General features: G+C 52.0%; 1 protein-coding gene across 3 annotated transcripts in view; it reads left to right on the top strand.

Annotated features, from left to right (window-relative positions):
• The window catches only part of GPSM1 (G protein signaling modulator 1), a 63,952-nt gene that overhangs the window by 11,272 nt on the left and 33,673 nt on the right, over positions 1-19,007 (top strand). For all 3 annotated transcript variants that reach the window (XM_085556251.1, XM_077787915.2, XM_085556252.1), the window contains exons 2-9: positions 10,105-10,326; positions 10,755-10,890; positions 11,291-11,433; positions 12,493-12,616; positions 13,317-13,432; positions 13,619-13,774; positions 15,391-15,499; positions 17,944-18,070. In XM_085556251.1, coding sequence (XP_085412377.1) covers positions 10,105-10,326; positions 10,755-10,890; positions 11,291-11,433; positions 12,493-12,616; positions 13,317-13,432; positions 13,619-13,774; positions 15,391-15,499; positions 17,944-18,070 — 1,133 coding nt within the window. The remainder of the gene's footprint in view (positions 1-10,104; positions 10,327-10,754; positions 10,891-11,290; positions 11,434-12,492; positions 12,617-13,316; positions 13,433-13,618; positions 13,775-15,390; positions 15,500-17,943; positions 18,071-19,007) is intronic.

The raw sequence follows: 19,007 nt of genomic DNA, 5'->3' as shown, positions 1-19,007 counted from the left end.
TGTGCCACAGTGTCAGAGCCAAACTGATGTGGTGTGTGGGGAGGAGCAGGATCCTCCCCGTGCTGGATTTGCACGGAAACGTTCCAGGGTCGATGTTTTCCATGGAGCCATTCTGGGACAGAAGTGCTAAAAATCCGGGGGGGTGTGGTGGGGGGGATCAGTCCCACAGTGCTGTGGAAGCAGGGAAAGCAGCTTGCAGGGTGCTGGAGGGTTCCCTGAGAGGCAGCAGACACCCAGCACAGTGCCAGACAGCGGGGCTGCTCTCTGAGGAGCAGAGCAGAGTGGAATTCTCACCTTGTGTGGGACCTTGTGCCTTTCTGGGACTGCTGCCACGCTTGGATTTGGGGGCTTGCACATTAACTGGTGGGATGCAGAGATTTTTCCACAGGGCCACAGAGCACCCTGAAGTTTTTGGTGCTGCTCTGCTGGGTTTGGGTTTGCGCTGAGGAGCTGGAGGAGCAGTTTTAGAGATGCTGGCAAGGGTTGCAGTGGACACCTGGCTGATATTTGAGCTCCTGGGGAGCCTCTTCCCTTGTTTTTCAGGCAGATGTGGAATTATCTTTACAAAATCTGGAGGGATGCCCTGTGGCTGTGTAAGCCAGGGGGAAGGGCAGTGTCCAGTGTGAGCTCTTGTTCTGTTGGCTTTCTAAACCCGTGAGTGTCTCTGGGCTGATGCCTGCTTTTTGGCACCCCAGGAATTTTCAGGGAGAGCACAACAATGCTTTAAACAGCCCTCTGAGCAGGAGACAGCTGCAGAAAAACAATGTCAAATTGGTGCAATCTGCTGCGCCGCAGCTTTGCCAGCAGCAATCTGTCCTGGTGGCTGGCAGTGCTTCAGCCCTGGCAGTGCTTCAGCCTCTGCCCACGTGCCCTGTGTGACCTGGGAGAGCCACTTTTGTGAATCCCTCTGCTCGGGGCACTCAGGGCTGTAATCACTGAGGGAGGGACTATCTCAGGCTCTCCCTGGGTGCTCTGGCTTGATTTCACCCTCCTCACAGGCTTCACCAGATGGTCATTTGAAAAAGATGTTGCTGCATGTTTGGATTCAGTGGGTTTGTCTGGTTGCTGCTATTTGCTCTTCAGAGAGCTCTGCAGGAAGTTCAAGGGCCAGGTTTGTGCTGGCCCTGTCACCAAGGCCCCACCAAACCCCTTTCAGGTGCAGGTGCTGCAGAGCATCCTTAGCATCCTCCTGGTGAGCTGGGATGGCTCGGAGCCTGTGTGGAGCTCACACCCAGGCTGTGAGTTCTCTGATGGATCCCGAAGGCTCCTCTCTCTTGGGCTGGAACCCTTGGCTTGGGGCTGCTGGAAGCAGATGTGACAGGAAGGGAGCAGAACCAGACTGGCTGCTGTGGAGCCAGTGGAGAAAGCCGTGGTGGGAACTTTGTCGTGGTTTCCTTTTGTGCTGCACCACGATGACGATCCCGGGGCTGTGGTTTGCAGGGGCTGTGGGCAGGAAGGAGGCACCACGAGGGGAGTGTGGGCAGCTCCCCTGCTGCAGGAGCTTTGGGATGGGGTGGGACAGGCAGAGGTGGCTCCTTTGGCTGGCTGGGCTTGGCTGTACCGCAGTCCCTGGTGCATCTGGGGCTTGGCAGCACCTTGTCCATACAGTTGTTTTCCTGCTGCAGGCAGGAGCCACGGGCAGGCTGAGAGAGGAAGGAGCAGTGGGGGCTGCAGCTGGAGGGGTTTCCAGGCAGCTTGAATGGAGAATAGACTGGGGCCTGTGGGAAAACAAGCCTTGCTTTCACTTGAGAAGGTTGTGCAGGAAAGGAAACCTCACACAGCCTCTGCAGCTGCCCAGAACAACTGGGACGATTGTGCTGGTGGCACTTGTGGGGCTGAGCTTGTCCCTGCCAGCAGCTGGGGGTGGCAGGACCCTGGGGCAGGACTGGGGGAGGCTGTGATGTTCTCAGTCAGAGATGTCCTGGCTCTGGTCCTCAGCTGCTCCTCTGCCCCTGTTGGATCCAGGGGGACCCATCCCTGGGGGCTCCAGGGGGACCCATCCCTGGGATCCATGGGGATTCATCCCTGGCTCATGCAGCCCCTTCTCCCATCCCAGAACAGCATTCAGACTGCTCCCATGGGACCTGGCGGAGCCCCCACTGGGTGTCTGGGGGAAATTTTGAGGAGATTTATTTATGGTTTTCTCTCATTTATGGTTCTTCTGAATTTGTAAAGAACTCCCCAAACCAGGACGTGCCCATTTTCAGTGTTAAGTTTGACCTGAATGAGCTCCTCTGTACTGGTGGGTAATAGAAGCTGAATGGCATAAATAAAATAGGTAACAAATACATGGATTGTTTGCATTGTGTGACTGTGGATAAGGCAATTACTTATTTTTTCTAATGTATATGTTAATTGTCACCTGCTGGATTCTGCAGTATGTTTGTTTAAATCACAGCATATATTTTAGTGAGAGGTGTGTTGACCCAGTTGCCAAAGTAAGTTAGTCATGAAAAGCCTCTCAGCCTGCATGTCCTCTCCTGCTCTCTGGCTTCTGGAAGTGACTGAAGGAAGCAGCACTTCACTGCTGGTGAAACCATCCCCAGAGTGCTGTTCAGTGGCAGTGTGATGGATTAACCTCATTGAAGGTGCTAGTGTTGTACAAGAAAGCAAAATACCCTTGGAAAACTCAGGAAGCTTCCTTCATTGTGCTGAGTTCATTCCAGGCCTCCTCTGTGGCAAAATAGAAATGTCTGAAACCTGGTGCAGGTGCTGGTTTGCTGCTGCTCTTTTTTCCAGGGCACCTTTCAGGGTTCAGGTGCTGCAGGAACAACCCAAACTGCTGGGTTTTGTGTTTCTGGGAAGGAAAGAGCAGCCCCAGATATCAGCATCATGACTCCACTTGTGTTTGGTGAGCTGATGCTCCTGGCCTCTTCATTCATTTCTGTTTTTCTCACGTGGCTGCTGGTGGTTGGGTTTATGCCCTGCTGCTGAGCTGTGCAAAGAAATTGTGTTACAGGCTCATTTCCTTCTCACTCTTCTTGAAAGAGTGAGCTCTCCTGCACAGTTCTCCTTCAGAGAATTTGATCAGTTCATACGCTTGGTAGATTCATAATAATTTTTTTCCCCGTTTGGGAGTCAGAATATGTTTTAATGAATTAATTTTCAAATTGATATCTCCTTAATCATCACTTCCTCAGACCCTGCAAAGTATTTGCATCTTATAATTTAAGTGCTTTGAAACTGGCTATCAAGTGAAACCGTTAACCAGGCTGAGATGAAATTCACATTTGCACCTTAATCTCGTCTGAGCATTTTCAAGTGCTGGAAGTTAATTACATCCATGGTAGTCCTTTGATACTTGAGTCATTTTGGAGCACAATGACTTAAATTTGTGCTCATTGCCTGTTAGAAATTTCACTCCTCAGCTGACACAGAAAAATTTCCTTGTGCTCCTTGTTCTTCCTGTGGGTCCAGCTGGATTTGTGGGCAGCATTTGGGTCATGGATTCAAGATAATCGTTGCCAGTGTATCGTTTACTGAGAGCCCAAAGCTCCCAGGTGTGGCTCAGGTTTCTGCAGGTCGGGGATCTCTTCAGCTCCTGGAGCTGGGGGCTTTTCTTTGGGCATCTTCAGTGGTGGTTTGAGCTGGGAGCATCCCTGCCTGGATGGGAGGTGCTGCACCTCATTCCCCTTGGCCCTTGGGAGGGAGGGAGGGCTCTGGGGATCCTTTCCCTTCCCTACAGCTGGCTCACAGCAAGGTGTAATCTTCCCCCAGAGCCTTAGCTGCCTTTTTGAAAAATGGGGCAATCGCTGCCCTCGCACCTCTGCAAAATATTTTGGAGTCCTTAGGTTGAAGTTTCTGCACCTACCAACTCAGAGTCGTAATCTGCTTCATCAAATGCTCTGAAAACAGCAAATAACTCCCATCTGTCCTCTGCTCCCCCCTCCCCAAGGATCAAAGGCACAGAGGTTGTGTAAGCAGGGGAATGCTGGATGACTTTTGCTTTCCAGCAGGCAGTGGGGAGTTTGGATTTGGATTTCTGACAATGACGCAGCTTGTTGGAGCCATTCCCCATTGAAATGGGGTCTTATTCAGCACTGCTAATAAGAGGGTAAAGGCAGCTAAATACAGCTGTCTTCCTCAGTGCCATTTGGGATTTATTAGCAAATATGCAGTGGAATTGAATCCCTTGTAAGTACTCTGCAGCTAATGGTAGATGGCAATTAGCTGAAATGACTACTGTGGAGCACTGATGCTGCAGCAGTGAGGGGACAGGAAATCTGGAGCCAGCACACAGACCCAGCAGCTTCCAGAACTCCCTGGAGTTTTTCCCTCTGGATGTTCTGTTTCATGCCCCAAGCAAAAGCCTGCGGTGAAAATCGCTCGGTGTGGGTAATCCCCGCAGCTCCAGCCTGAGCAAACACTTCCCCAGCAGCAGTGAGTGTGTGTGGATATTGTGATTTTCAGCTCAGGGGTCACGGAAAGGACTCACTGCAATGTTCCAGGCAGTGGCAGTGTGTGGAGTGGGAACCTCCTCCCCTCCAGATGTGCAGGGGTCTGGCCCAGATGCTTGGAACCAGTTCAGAAGTTGGGAGGGCTGGGTGCAGCATTCCTGGTTTCATCTCTGACCTTTTCCTCTCCAAACTCAACAGGAGGTTCTGTTTCCTTCCCCTCACTAATGAGGTGAGGTGCAGGTCAGGGTGTCCCAGGGGTTCTGCCCTTTGGCTGGAGGGGAAGCAGCTCCCGTGTGCTGTCTCCAGCTTCCAAAAGTGGTTTGCATCAGGCTCATTTCGTGTGTATCTTGGTTTGTTTGTCACCTTCCCTGCCAGCCCGTGTTGGAGACACAAACCTGCTTGTCAGGAGGGGATTGGTGCTGGGGGTGTGATGTGGGTGGGGAGCGAGGGGCTGTGCTGGCCACGTTCCACCAGATCTGGCTTTGGGAGAGAGATAATTGAGTATTTTCATTATTCTCCTGCCAGGTTGCTGCTGGGTGTGCTGGTGATGGAGAGGAGCAGTGTGGATAAGAGGGACTGAATGATGGATTGGTGCAGTGGCAAAGAGAATGTATTTGAGGGTAGGAAGCTGAAATCACCTGTTTAGGAGCAAATAATGGGATTTTCTTAAAGATTGGAACTCATTTGGGAGCAAGTGAGAGAGAGAGGCAGGTGTGGATGTGCTGGACCCTGCCTGGAGCAGAGTAAACAAGGAAAACTGCCCAAAACCCTTGGGAGAGTGCCCCAGGCAGAGAAGAGCAGTGCCTGAGGCTAAATGGGTATAAATTCACCGTGAATAAACTCGGGCTGTGCCTCAGGAGGACCTGGACCAGCTTTCCTCAGGTAGGGAGGCAAAGGAAAATATTTGGAGCACTCCCCATCAGTGGAGGGACACATCCCCAAGGGTCTGAGGCCACCTGGACCTGGGGGTTCAGAGCCATCAGCTCCCTCTCAGCTACAGGAGCCATGCAGGGCTGGGAGAGGAAATTGCTGAAGGGGAATAATTCCCAGCTTGATTGACTGGCAGCACGCCCTTAAAGAAAGTAATTATTTAAATGCATATTTAGTTCGTTAAGGCAGTGAATATGCATTTACACTGAGCACCTGGTAAATCTGATCCTTTTTTGGTTCAGAAGAAATGTTTAATTGCCTGTCACCAGCGCTCTGGAATTAGATTTATTTTTGTACAAGACCTAATCAGATTGCAAGTAAGATGCTAAAATCTGTTGCTTCACTAATTCAAATCAATAGAAATACTTAGGGGGAGTTTTTTACTACTCTTGGTGGTTTTGATAGGTTTTTTTCTGCCTTACCTTCTGTCTAAAAGCTAGGAGTTTTGAACTACACGAGGTCTGATTGGGAATGAGTTCTGCAATCGCCCCCCACCACCATGAATCAAATATCTATAAATACCTTTCCTTTTCCCTTCTCTCCTTTTTTTAAAGGCAGTCTCACCTTGCAGGCAGGAAGAGTTTCTCTTGCCCTGTGATATTTGCAATATTTTAGGCAGCAGACAAGTGACCCCAGGCTCTGTCTGGTGACATGATAATTTTCTGTGTGCCCCGATGGAGTTGTTGTCAGCTGTGACGGGTTGCTGTGGGCAAGGCAGCCCTGAGCAGGGTGTTGGGAGGTCTGAGTGTGTGGTGTTCCCACTCTGGGGACCTCTGTCATCACCCAATTATAATATCCTAATTACGGTGTTTGACAGCAGTCATGGTGATCACTGATAATGGCACTGGTGGCACTTTGTGCTGTTCCCTTTATTTCTCACAGTGTCCTTGGCTTCCCCAGCACTCCTGGGACTGTCTCTGCCTTCTCCAAATTGCTGAAAACATTTGATATGTGAGAATCTTTCTATTTTGCTTTTTCCAGAGGCGCATTTTTGCTGTGGAGTTCTTTGAGCAAGCTTGCAGCAGGCAAAAGGCAATCTGAGCTCCAGCTCCTCATTAGCTGCTGCCTGACAGTGATGGGTGACCCTGGGAATTCTTGTTCAAGGCTGCTCCTCCCGTTTTTCTCAGCTCTTTCTGCCTTCACATCAGTTATCCTTTAAAGAAAAACTTAAGGAGGAGGGAGGGAGGGATTGGGGAGAGGTTTCCACCTGCCATGCATGGTGGGAGGTCACCCTTTTCTGCTTCACGAGTGTGAGAGGTGACATCCATTCCTGGCCTGATGACCGGCAGGTGCCACACAGATGGGGACCAAGTCATGTGCCAGCATCCTGCCAGCCCCTCGTTCCCCTGGCAGAATTCTGGGCACACTGCTGAGTGCAGCAGTGGCCAAACACTGCATTTGTACGTGGCCTCAGCCCCACTGCCTCCTTCTGCCAGTGGCTTTGGGTGTCTGTTCAGACAATGCACAGGCAGCAGAAGAGGTAGGGGAGGGCTTGGACCTTGTTGTCATTGACTCTTTTCCCTTTAGTGGCAGGTTTGTCCTTTCAGCTGTGTTTTATGGCAGTTGAGCTGTGGGTTTGGAAGCTTTTTAAAGTGGAGTTTTAGTGTGGTTGAGTTTGTTCCTTGACCTTTAGTTGATTCCTCTGCCCTTGGCATTGCTTCCCTGCATGCTTTAGAGCCTGAAGTGATTGAACTGCATGCAGAGGTGCTTCCCAAAAGCAGCTCTGCAGGGCAGGTGGCTTTTACAGGTGGGTAACAATTGCAATCCTTGTTTCTTGTCCAAGGCAGCGAAGGCTTGGCAGAGCAGGATGCAGGGAAAAGCCTCCTGTGCCTTCCTCTTGTTTGCTCAGGTCCAAATCTGAGCAGTGATGCTAATTAGATAAGGCAGATACTCTGCAGAGCAGCCTGTGCAAGGACAAACAGATTTTAATTAAGGGCTGTGTGCACTGGAAGGTCGTGTCACTGCCTTGTGCCTGGACAGTTCCTATGGGAACACCAGGACAGCACCCACAGAGTGTGAACGTGTCACCAAGTGGGCTCTGGGACACCAAATTCACTTTGGGGTGTGGCAGATACGGTCCCACCCCTGCAATGTATTACCTGGGTTTTGTTGCTGTGGGAATGGGAACCTTCAGTTCAAAGTTCTTAAAATCACCCAACAAATTCCACACGAGTTGTACAGCAATGCCATGAATTTGGGAAATTGGCCTCCACCCCAGTTTTTTGGACTGTTTACAGCTGGTGAACTCAATTCCTCAAAGACAACCTGGATATTGGAAAGAGTTTTGTTTGGGTTGAAATTTGAGCTCAGTTTGGGTTGAAATTCAAGTTCAAGTTAGTTTGCTTCTGTCTCTGCTGCCTTCTAACTGGAATCCAACATTATCTCCAGTGCTAGTGGCTCATTCCTGCATTTCAGGTCCTCTCAAGATTCATCCCCACTAAGCTGCCTGAAGTTAATCCTGCTGATTTGAGTACAAGCTGTTTCTTGTCTTCCTTCAGTCCCAAAGCTCCTTTTGTTTGAGATGTATCAGCAGAGGTTTATCAATACCTGATGATGATGATGATGATCTACAAACCATGGACCTACCTTGGGACTGATGAAATTTTGGTGGGATCCCAGGCAGAAACTCATTCTTACTCATTTTCGTGTGGTCTAGCAAGAGGATCAGCAGAGAGCAATTAAATGTTTTTCATCTTAATATTTTTATTCCTGCTATCAAACAGAAGCTGAGGCAGGGACAAATGCTGCTCTGGCACCACAAGCAGCTTTTTTGTATCATAAAATAGCCACTCAAATGAGGGCTTTGCTTTGGAATGAAATGTTTGTGTGGGAGTTTGAGGTGGGAGCTCACAGGAGCTGCTTCACAACCCCCTTCTCCCCTTGTTCCTTGGTGGCTTTGGGGACAAAGGAACAGCAAGGCAGAAGAAGTCTTTGGAGGGAGAGTTTCAAACAGGGTTGTATGCTGTTTTTCTTTTGTTGGGCAATGCTTGTGGTCATCCTGCTTTGGAGGATGCCAGGTGTGTGTTTGGAGCCACACAGAGCAGGGAGATGAGCAGGGAGATTGCCAGGGAAATGGGTTTGAATTTCAGGCAGTCGATGAGCTGCTCCTGGAGGAGCTGGCTCTGTTTCCTGGCAGCTGAGAAAGCTCTGTGCTGCCATGTGGGAGTCCAGGGCTTCCCTCTGGCTGCCCTGGCAGGTCTGGGACCCTGGCAGGGGTCAGGAACCCCCCTGGACAGAGCCCCCACAGAGACTGTCTGTGATCTCTGGCCATGGAAAAGAGTTTTCAATCTTACAGGATGAATTACAAGCTCTGAGTGTTTGATATCAGTAATAATTAAGTGTGGCACAGGTGCAAAAGTAAAATTTTAAGATTCTAGATGAGGGGTCCAAAGGGGACAAGCTGGAGGAAATTGGGTGTGCCTTGTCCTTTTTCTCCTTCTTCATGCCCTCCATGTCTCACTGTGGTGTTGGCATTTTTCTGTTGGTTCAGGCTGGGGACACACTGTCCAACGTAGGTGACAGATATTGGCACGTTATTGTAAATGCAGCCCAGGGAGTTTCTGGTATTTAATGTTTGTCACATCCCACTGAGGGCAGAGCCCCACACGCTGCCCTGCAGGACTGAGCTGGGCAGGGCAGCAGAACATGTGAGAGATAAACAGAATAAACAACCTGGAAACCAGCACAAACAATTATGGCTTCTGCTTTGGCAGCGGGGCTGACAGAGACTTTTACAATCTCAGAATCATCAATAGCACGGATTCTGACACTGCCTGTTTGTGGGAGAACCTGTCAGGGTTGGGGTGTCCTGCTGCACCTCCCTGTGCCCCCAGGTGGAAGGTGCTGGGTTATCATCTTTATTATTATCTTCTGGCAGACCCTTGCTGTTCTGCCTCTGGACAAGGGAACTCTGTTTTTTTCCTCAGCACATGTCCACCTTTGACCTAGATAGTTTTGACTTTTGCAAACGAATTGAGCAGAAAAAGAGTAAAGAGAAGGATCAGGATAGAAGAGCAGGAACGTGCTGTGTCCATCCCCCTTGGGAAAGGGGCTGGCTTTGCAGCAGGCAGGACAATTCCAATTAAAGCTTGGGGTAGGCATGGTGTAACAACAGGGACAGCTGTGATTTAGGGCTTGCAGCACTCAGAGGGGAGTGCTTTCTCTCTCTTCAAGCAGTGTCACTGCTCACAGTGCTGTCTCTGACAGCATGGAGTGTGCCAGTGCCAGAGGTGGCAGAAAATGCACGGGAGGAGAGCTGGCCTGGAGGCCAATGTGCTGAGTGCCTGTGGAAAACCTGACAGCAGGAGAGGTAATGAAAAGCAGACACTGAGTGCTGGGAGCTGCTCAGCCAAGAAAATCTGCACAGTCCAGGGTTTTCTCTGGAATCCAGTAAAAACCTGCTACAATTTGGTTTCCCTTGCTGTTACCCCAGGGAGAATGGTCCAGGTATGAATTCCTGGATATGTGGCTTCTGCAGCACCTGGAGGGAAAGCAGGTGTTACTGCTGGGAGCCCAGGGGCTGCCCTTGGCTGTTTGCAGATGTGGTCTGTAAATCAGAGAATCTTAGAATGGTTTGGGTTGAAAAGGACCTTAAAGACCATCTCATTCCAAACCCCTGCCACGGGCAGGAACACCTTCCACTTGCAGGTGGAATCTGTGTTCTGAGTCCAGGGCAAAATTAAAGGTGTGCAATGAAGCAAACCCTGTGACCACTGCAGAGCAGAGTGGGAGCACTGCAGCCACACTCCTCTAGAAACAATTCCCTTGTTTTTGGCAGGATGGAGGCATCCTGCCTGGAGCTGGCCCTGGAAGGAGAGCGCTTGTGCAAGGCTGGGGACTTCAAAGCTGGGGCAGCCTTCTTTGAAGCAGCAGTGCAGGTGGGGACAGAGGACCTGAAGACTCTCAGTGCCATCTACAGCCAGCTGGGCAATGCCTATTTCTACCTGAAGGAGTATTCCAAGGCCCTGCTGTACCACAAGCACGACCTTACCCTGGCCAGGTGAGTGTGTCAGCACTGCTTTCTCCCCATCAGGCACAGCCTCGAGTGAGGGCAGGTTCTGTGGGGCCTGAACCCAGAAATACACATCCCAAACTGGCCCTGTGGAGAACCTGGGACTCACCAAGGATGGGACAGCTGCCTTCAGAGCAGGGAGGTGGGGAAGGGGATGTGGGTGTGAGCAGGGTGCCTGGAGCAAGAGCAGTGTCCACCTCTGTCCCCAGTACTCCCTGTAGTGACCTGCAGTCATTAGAGCAGTTCTGAAACAGCAAATTGGGAACAAGGATCTGCCTTCAGAATTGTGGGAGCCTGTGGGAAGCTCTCCAGCTAGGTGTCTGTGCTGGGAAGCTGCAGCTTAAATCTGCCTCAAGCAGATATTTTTTACTTGATAAATAAAAGTCTCTGAGCTCTTTAACACCTTCATCTTGTAGAACCATTGGGGACCGAATTGGAGAAGCCAAGGCCAGTGGCAACCTTGGGAATACCCTGAAAATCCTGGGGCAGTTTGATGAAGCTGTGGTTTGCTGCCAGAGACACTTGGACATTTCTCAGGAGCAGGGAGACAAGGTAATGGTTCCAGCAGGAAATTCTTCTTGCCTTTAAAAATAACCTGTCTGCAAGTCAGTGAACGTGATCTGGTGAAGGTGGGCTTTGGAAGGAGCTGCAGGGTGAAGCTCTCCCTTCTGGCTGCCATCAGACATCTCCTGCTGCTGTGAAGGTGAAGATGGGAAAGGAAAATGTGGGCTTGTGCTTCTGAAAGAGGGGAAAGGAAAATGTGGGCTTGTGCTTCTGAAAGAGGGGAAAGGAAAATGTGGGCTTGTGCTTCTGAAAGAAGGAAAAGGAAAATGTGGGCTTGTGCTTCTGAAAGAGGGGAAAGGAAAATGTGGGCTTGTGCTTCTGACCATCTCTGCCCATCCTGGGATGTGAAGTGTGATGCCTTGCTGTTGCCTGTTCTTCCTCCCTTTAGGTAGGTGAAGCCAGAGCTCTCTATAATATAGGGAATGTTTACCATGCAAAGGGAAAGCACTTATCCTGGAACACAGCCCAGGACCCAGGCTACCTGTCTCAGGAAGTCAAGGACACACTACAGAAAGCTTCAGAATATTATGAGTAAGTATCCAAGCTTGGCCAGCCCCTTCTCCTGCAGGCAACGGGGCCACTGGCTGAGAATTTGCAGGTTGTAATAGATTAGGAATATTTCCTTGAGATGCCAAACTGTGTTGGCAAATTAATCTCAAGGAAGGTGAGAAAAGGTATTTTATAAAATCTGAGCTAAAACTCATGCTGGCACTGGCTTTGTAAAACTTGCTGTGGGTTGAATCGTGGTCGTGCAATGAAGTGCAGCAGTCTGCTGCTTGCCAGAGCTGAACTCCAGCTGCTGTGGCCCCTGCTGCTCTCTGCTGGCCTCTGTGAGGATGGATCCCTGTGTGTCTCCACCCTGTCACCCAAGGGAACATTTGAAGTCCTGGTTCTTCTCAAGGATCTGCACTTTATCTCACTTGTCCCAACCTTCCTTTTCCTAAATCATTTCAAAGATCGGTCGTGTGCCACATGGGAGGGTTGGCACCAGAATTTTGGGCTTGTGTTTTTCTCCTTGTACCTCAGAGTTCTGCTTTTGTGGTGCAGTATTTTAAAATAGGCTTTTTAAGTGAAGAGAGTGATAAGATCTTACATCCCTCCCCTCATGTCTGAGGATGTGATAGTGCCTTTGAACAGCTCACCACCCTTTTTCCAAGGAGTGGTGCATGTGGCATAGCCAAAGGGAGAAATTGTGCCAGTGGTGAGTGCTCGACCATTCTCTGTGTGCTGTGTGTGTAAAGGGGGTAAAAACAAGATAAAGAAATGCCAGGAGGCTCCCAGAGCAGAGCCCTGGCATTGAACTGTGCATCTGGCCTCTGTCCCTGGAGCAGGACATGGAAATCCTCTTCCTGTGGCCCTGGTGCTGCAGTGAGGCCGTTTCTGATTTAATGTGGGATGGATCAGGTGTGTGAGCACAGGTGTGACACCCATGGCCCGAGGGAGCAGAGCAGCAGGACCTGCACCCTTGGCCGGAGCTGCCAGGAGGGAAATGCCTTCTGCAGGGCTGCCTCTCCTTCCTTCCTCTGCAGGTTCCCACCCGTGTCCCTGCAGGGCTGCGCCTCATGGATGTTCTGCCCTGGTTTCTTTCAGGAGGAACCTGTCCCTGGTGAAGGAGCTGGGGGACAGAGCTGCACAGGGCCGTGCCTACGGCAACCTTGGCAACACCCAGTACTTACTGGGCAACTTCAGCGAGGCCATTGCCTTCCACAAGGAGGTAGGAGACACCTCTGCTCCCTGCCTGGGCCTGGGAGCAGCTTTCCTTCTCACCACAGCACAGGGACAAGTTTCCCCCAGCTGTTTTCCTCCCTCCTGTGCGAGCCCCAGGGTCTGCCCTGTTGTACCAACTCACACTGAGCAATTCTTACTCCAGCCCCCATCAGCACCTCGTGAGCAGCTCGAGGGAAGGGTGCTGTTGGCTTGGAAACCAAAGGAGGTATCCAAGGGCAAATTGCAGCTGGGTCTAGCAAGGAGTTTTTTTCTGCTCTTAATTTGTCTCAGTCTAGATTTTAATAAATGCGAGCCATGAATTTAATTAAGCTGCTGAAAGAGCTGTTGATCAAGAATAAATGCTGCTTGTAGAACATAATAACTTTCTGCAAAGCTTTACAGGGAGGTGAGGTGACAAAGTCCCTGCCCCAATTCAAATGCAATTTAGCTTCTGTTGCAGAGTGTGCATCAGTTCCCTCGCAGTGGAAGGTGGAAATCCACTGCTGCTCTGGTTTTTAAATGCTGGGGGGACAGCACTGGGATGCTCCCATCGCTCCCACTCTCCCCAGAGCCTTTCCTGCTGCAGCCCCCCTTGCAGGCAGGTTCATCAGCTCGGGGGTGGGAGCTTTGCAGCCCCGAGAGCTGCTGCCCAGGGGAGCTGCTGCGGGGCAGAGGGGTGTGTGCTGACCCAGCTGTGTCTGCTGCAGCGCCTGGCCATCGCCAAGGAGTTTGGGGACAAGGCTGCCGAGCGCAGAGCCTACAGCAACCTGGGCAACGCCCACATCTTCCTGGGCAGGTTCGACATCTCTGCCGAGTACTACAAGTGAGTGCCAGGGCTGCTCCTGGGGACCCTGAGCTGTCACAGCCAGCCCCCAGCTCCAGGGGCTGTGACAAGGGACCTGGGCTGGCAGGGCTGCTGTGCTGGCCGTGCAGGGTGTTGCTCCAAGGGGTGACTTCCCCGTGGCCTGGCAGTGACCAGGGTCTTGTTCCTGCTGTTTGTTCCCTGTAGGAAAACGCTCCAGCTCTCCAGGCAGCTCAAGGACCAAGCAGTAGAAGCCCAGGCTTGCTACAGCCTGGGGAACACATGCACACTGCTTCAAGACTATGAGAAAGCCATTGAATACCACCTGAGGCACCTGGTGATAGCACAGGAGCTGGGAGACAGGTAAGGAGTGCCTCAGGTGAGGGTGGAGAGCCCTGACCCTTCTCTGACTTCTCTCTTGCTGGGGTTAAGCACCAGTGATGTGTATGCTTGAAAGTCATTAGGCATCTCTGGGCAGCCAGTCCTTAGTCCAATCATCTGTCAAAATCTTGACCTGATTCACCTTTCTCACATCATTCAAACCTGGAGATTGTGCCCTCAGTGCTGTGTCTGTGTGGGCTGAGTGAGATTTCTAAGGAGAAAGGTGAAACCAGGTTCAAGAAGATGCATCGAGCTCAGTGCCTTGCCAGTGGCTGCTGCTGTGTTCTCCCAGGAGGGCCTCTCAAGAGCTCCCTTATGTTTACAGAAGTTGTATTTCCCTTAAAAGCCGTGTGTTTAGGGCACACAGGATGTGCCACTTTGCCCTGTTGCTCTGGGATGATGCTGGAAACCTCCATGTGCAGATGATGTTGCATAGACAGAGTGCAGATGATGCATCTTGTTTCTTGGTCTTGCTCCTCATTACTTAGGAGGCTTTGCCTTTTAAATTGTCTTAAATTTTAATTTTTTTTTTTGAGATGTTGGTTCTTTTCTCCTGGCTGTTCTGATCCTGAGCCCCCTTGCAGCTGAGGTGGTTTTGCAGCGTGGTGTTGAGTTCCTCCGGAGGCTGGGTGTCCTCCACTAGATGGAGCAGGGACACCAGGATGGGAGAGCTGTGCCACCACCCGGGCAGCCTCTGCTCGGGGCAGGCACGATCCCACCCAAGGGTGAATCATGCTGTGGGGGTGCAGGCCTGTGGGCTCCTGCATTTCTGGGAACACACCCTGTGAGCAGAAGGCATTGAACAGGGTGACAAGAAAAACGGTGGAATGCTGATCAACCCGCCCAAACCTCTGAAAAGGGAGTTGCAGTCATGCTGAACCTCCCCCTGCGCCCCCAGGTGCTTTTTTTATCCCTTCTCCCCCCACATCTGCTCGTTTGCAGAGCTGAGCAGGCTCTGGGGAGCAGGAGGCTCTGCCTGCTCCTGCAAACAGCTGCTGAAGCTCCTGGGAGCCAGGCTGGGGGGCTGCACAGGGCAGCCCCCACATCCCCTGCTGTCCCTGGACACCTGCAGCAGTGCCCTGGACACCTCGTGGAATCTGTCCCTGTGCCCTGCTGGGTGCAGCTTTGTGCTGTGCTCGCCCTGGTGATGCAGTGCTGGGGCTCAGCTGGAGCTGCTGCCTGCAGAGTTCTCTCCTGGCTGCTTCAGCTCGGGCTGGTGGTGCATCCTCTCAGAGCTGGGTGCTGCATTCTCCCTGTGCAGCTCTGACAGGAGTCCTGGTGGGGTTGGGGGGAGCTGGGCAGGAGCTCTGCTTCTCCCCTCGGGCTGGGGCTCAGCAGGGAAGCCAAACCATCCTGGCCCTTGCTGCAGTGCTTAATTTTGTCCCTGTGGGTACAATCCTGCTTTTCCCAGGCTGTTCATCCCCAGCTCTTGCTGAGCTCAGTGTAAGAAGAGTTTCAAGTGTCCAGCACGCTTCATTTTCCAGCACAGAACCTCTGTGGAGGTGGAAGCAGAGCGAGGAGCTCTGTCAGTGCTCTCCAAAAGGCCCAGCTGGGCTTTGCCCAGCATTTCTGTGGTTTGACAGTTTCCTGTCCTGCAGGGTGGGAGAAGGAAGAGCCTGCTGGAGTCTTGGAAATGCCTACGTGTCCCTGGGGAGCCACGAGCAGGCTTTGCACTTTGCAAGGAAACATCTTGAAATCTCCCAAGAGGTAAGAGAAGCTGGTGCAAACCAGAGGGAACCTGTGACTCCTGGTGAGAGCGAGACTGTTTTATGCCAAGGAGTTATATTAGTGCAGTTACCTTGCTCTCACTGCTCTGGAAAGCCCTTCCACTGTGCTGGTGTTCTTAGGAGCTGCAGAGCTGGGCTGGAAAACTCTTTAGATGGGAGGCTCCCAGCCTTGCCCCTTATTGCAGCAAACGTGTGAGCTGTACTTTGCTCTCAACCAGAGTTCTGGGTGAGAAAGGATCTTGGGGACTTGTCCACTGGCTGGCCAAGGTGTTGTGCACCCAGAGCAGTGCAGCCTGTGAGATCCCACTTTGCTGAGCACGGGGAGATCCCAGCTGAGCTGGAGCTGCAGTGTCCTGGTGCAGTGGATGCTGTCCCTGATGCACACAGCCTGTGCCACTGCCACCCCTCTGGGGGGTTGTGTGTGCAGCTACTCTGCTTTCTCCTTGGCCTGGTCCAGCTCTCTGCAGCTTTCCTGCCATTTTCAGGAGGCTCAGAAGTGCAGAAAGCCAGAATTCCATTGTTTGCTCTTTTCAGTGTGTTGAGGAAATAGGCTGTGGCCTCTTTAGTCTTCCCCAGATGAAGAAATTGCCCTCTTGAAGCACTAATTGAAATCACCATCTGTAAGTGTGCTGGGTGTTCTCCTGCCTGTCTGTTAGGTTGGCTAAATCTCCGAGTAGGGCTGACACAGCAGCCTAATTACAGATTTAATTATACTTATCAGACACACTGAAGAAATACTGTTCTTTGGCCCTGTACATCTTAGGACTTTCCCAACTCTGCTCAGGCTGGGGCAGAGCCCTCAGAGCCATGCATCATCTGAGGGCCCTGGGAGGATCAGCACTGGTGGTCTGGGGTCTTTGGGGGTGGAGGGGAGACCCAGCAGGGTGGGGAGTCCCAGTGTTGTCACTGCAGGGTGCTGCCTGTGGCTCCAGCTGTGTCAGGAGTGGGTTCCTCGTGGCACATGGCTGAAGTCCCCCCAGCATGAATTATGGAGCAGTGCAGAGACTGTCCCTTTGACAAGCACCAGGATTTTGGCCAGGAGAAACCTCGTGGAGTCCAATCTTTTCACGCTGATGTTCATAACTCGCTTCACATCACTTTATTCCCAACAAAAATCTAATGGTGGCATTTGACTCCAAATGAAACCAGCTCAGAGTAACCACACTGGAAGCTGCTGCAGGTTGATCAGAGGTTACTCACAAAATCCCACTGGAATAAAGGATCTGTACCTAAAACCCCTGGAAGCTGCCCCAGCTCCAGGACACTGCTCTGGAGTGCTTTTGTCATCTCAGAGTGCAGCTCCTGGGAGGCTGAGGGCAGGAAACAGGGCTCTGCTGGGATGTGTGTGGCAGCTCCTGCCCGGGGTCATTGTCCTGCCTGTCTGTTCCTGGTTGTTAATAGGGCTTTGGAGATGATCTGAGATGAGTGGAAGTCAGGGAAGCACTTAATAAATGAGCATCAAGGACTGTAAGACCTAACATGGACGTAGTAATTTCTCTGGAGATGATGTCAACAGCAAATCTCCTGTAATTGGCAGGGGGATTTATGCCTGGTGATAAGCCCTTTGATCTGCCTCCCTTTACTGGAGCTTGGGGCTTTGTCATAAATAATGTGGGGATTTATGGGTTTGTTCCATGCTGCAGTCTGTGGCAGGGGACACAAAGGAGCTGTTGCCAGGCATTTAACAGGAGCTGGCCTCTCCAGGGGAGCAGCCAAGGTCTTCCTCTGTCACACAGGCTCTGTTCCTCTGGAGATGAGGGGCTGTTCTCTGGGTGTCCCTGGTGGTGGGCAGCACAGCCATTCTCTGGGTGGGTTAAACTTGGAGGAGGATCCAGTGTTGTGTCCCACAACTCCTCGTTTGAAGTAGCAGGAGCTGTTGGACAGATCAGCATCCAAACACGTAACATCAGCTTCCTTGGCCTCAGCGAGAGGTGGGAACTGGGGAGAAGTGTGGACTTGGAAAAGAATTTTTGGAGCATTGTGTGGGTAGGTGACTAGGAACAACTCGGAGTTGTGTGGCTGTGAGCCAGGAGAAGAAGGGCTTTCGGGGCCCTGGTGTGTGCCCACATGGCTGATGGCAGCGTGGTGTCTGCTGCTCAGTAACTGTGGAAATCCTTGAGGAAGGGGGCTGGGAGTGCCAGGGCTCCCTGCCAAGCCATGGACAGCCCAGACCTGCACATTTGGACTCATTTCTGTGGCAGTGGGCGAGCTGAGCCCTCTCTGAGCTGTTCTGAGCTGCAGCACAGCGACCCTCTCCCAATTTATCACTGGAGAACAGTGCTGGGGAGCTGTCTGGCCTCTCGGGTGTCTCCAAGCTCACTTCTGGCTGGCTGTGTTTGATTTTTGGGGGTGAGGCTGGCCAACCCTTGGCTGGGAGCTGTTTGCTTGCCTTTAACCAGTGCCCTGTTGGTTTTCCTGCTGCAGATCGGGGACAGGAGCGGGGAGCTGACAGCCCAGGTGAACGTGGCCCAGCTCAGGGCAGCACTTGGCTTGGGCCCAGGGGAGGAGGACGTGGGGGCAGCTCATCCCTACTCTGCCTACGAGGCACAAGGTGAGTTCCTGGGGCTTTGGTGGCATTGGGAAGTCTCAGGAATTTCGTGGTGTGGGGAGGGGAAGGCGTGTGCAAGTGGGCAGGGAACACAAATGCTAGAGCAGAATAAGGCTGTGCAGTGAGTGCCTTCACTACAAAGGGGACTGTGATGGGTTGCTCTGTGCTTTCCATAAGCTGCAAAGGTAGGGAAGGATCCCCAAAAAAGGGCACAGAAGGAGTTAATGGAATTAATCTGCATTGGGAATGACATTCCACATGCCACGCAGCAAACCAGCTTTTGTATATTTTAAAGCTCTGCAGGGCTCTTTTCTCTGATTTGACTGATACCTGAGGCTTTCAGGAGTGACTGGAAGGGATTTTTGACTGCTCTTGTTCTGATTAGCACCGAGTAACAAGCCCAGGGCAGGGGCTGGAGGCAGGCTGGGACCATCAGCACACACTGGGTGACATCCCACCCTTGGAACACCTGCAGCAGTGCTGAACGTGGAGACAAGATGTGGCAACCCTTGGTCACAGCAGCCCAAAGTGGCTTTAGTGGCTCTGGGTCACTCTGCCTGTGCTGGCAGGGAGCAGGTTAGCTCAGACAGGTCACCACAGTGCTGCCAGCCTGGCTTGGGGACTGTCCTGGAGCTGCCCACTGCAGGCACGGGTGGGTGCCTGGCACGGGCACTCCCAGCTGGCAGCTCTGTGGTCATTAATTCACACACACTGCATCTCAGGAGGTGTGCACTCATTAAATATGACCTTGTGGCACGGGCACCGTGCCCTGGTGGTGGCACTGAGGTGGAGGGGATGGTGCTGGGGCTGAGGCAGCGTGCCTGGGAGGGGAAGGAGATGCTGGCTGTGCCTGTGTGCCCTGTATTGATTTTATTTGATAACCTGCTACCTCAGTGCTGGAGCTTCTCCTGGTAAATGGAGGTGTGGTGAGGGAGCCAGC

Source organism: Lonchura striata, chromosome 17 (assembly GCF_050655825.1).
Source record: "Lonchura striata isolate lonStrDom1 chromosome 17, ASM5065582v1, whole genome shotgun sequence".
NCBI classification, from domain to species: domain Eukaryota; kingdom Metazoa; phylum Chordata; class Aves; order Passeriformes; family Estrildidae; genus Lonchura; species Lonchura striata.
This window is presented reverse-complemented; position numbering and strand designations above follow the sequence as displayed.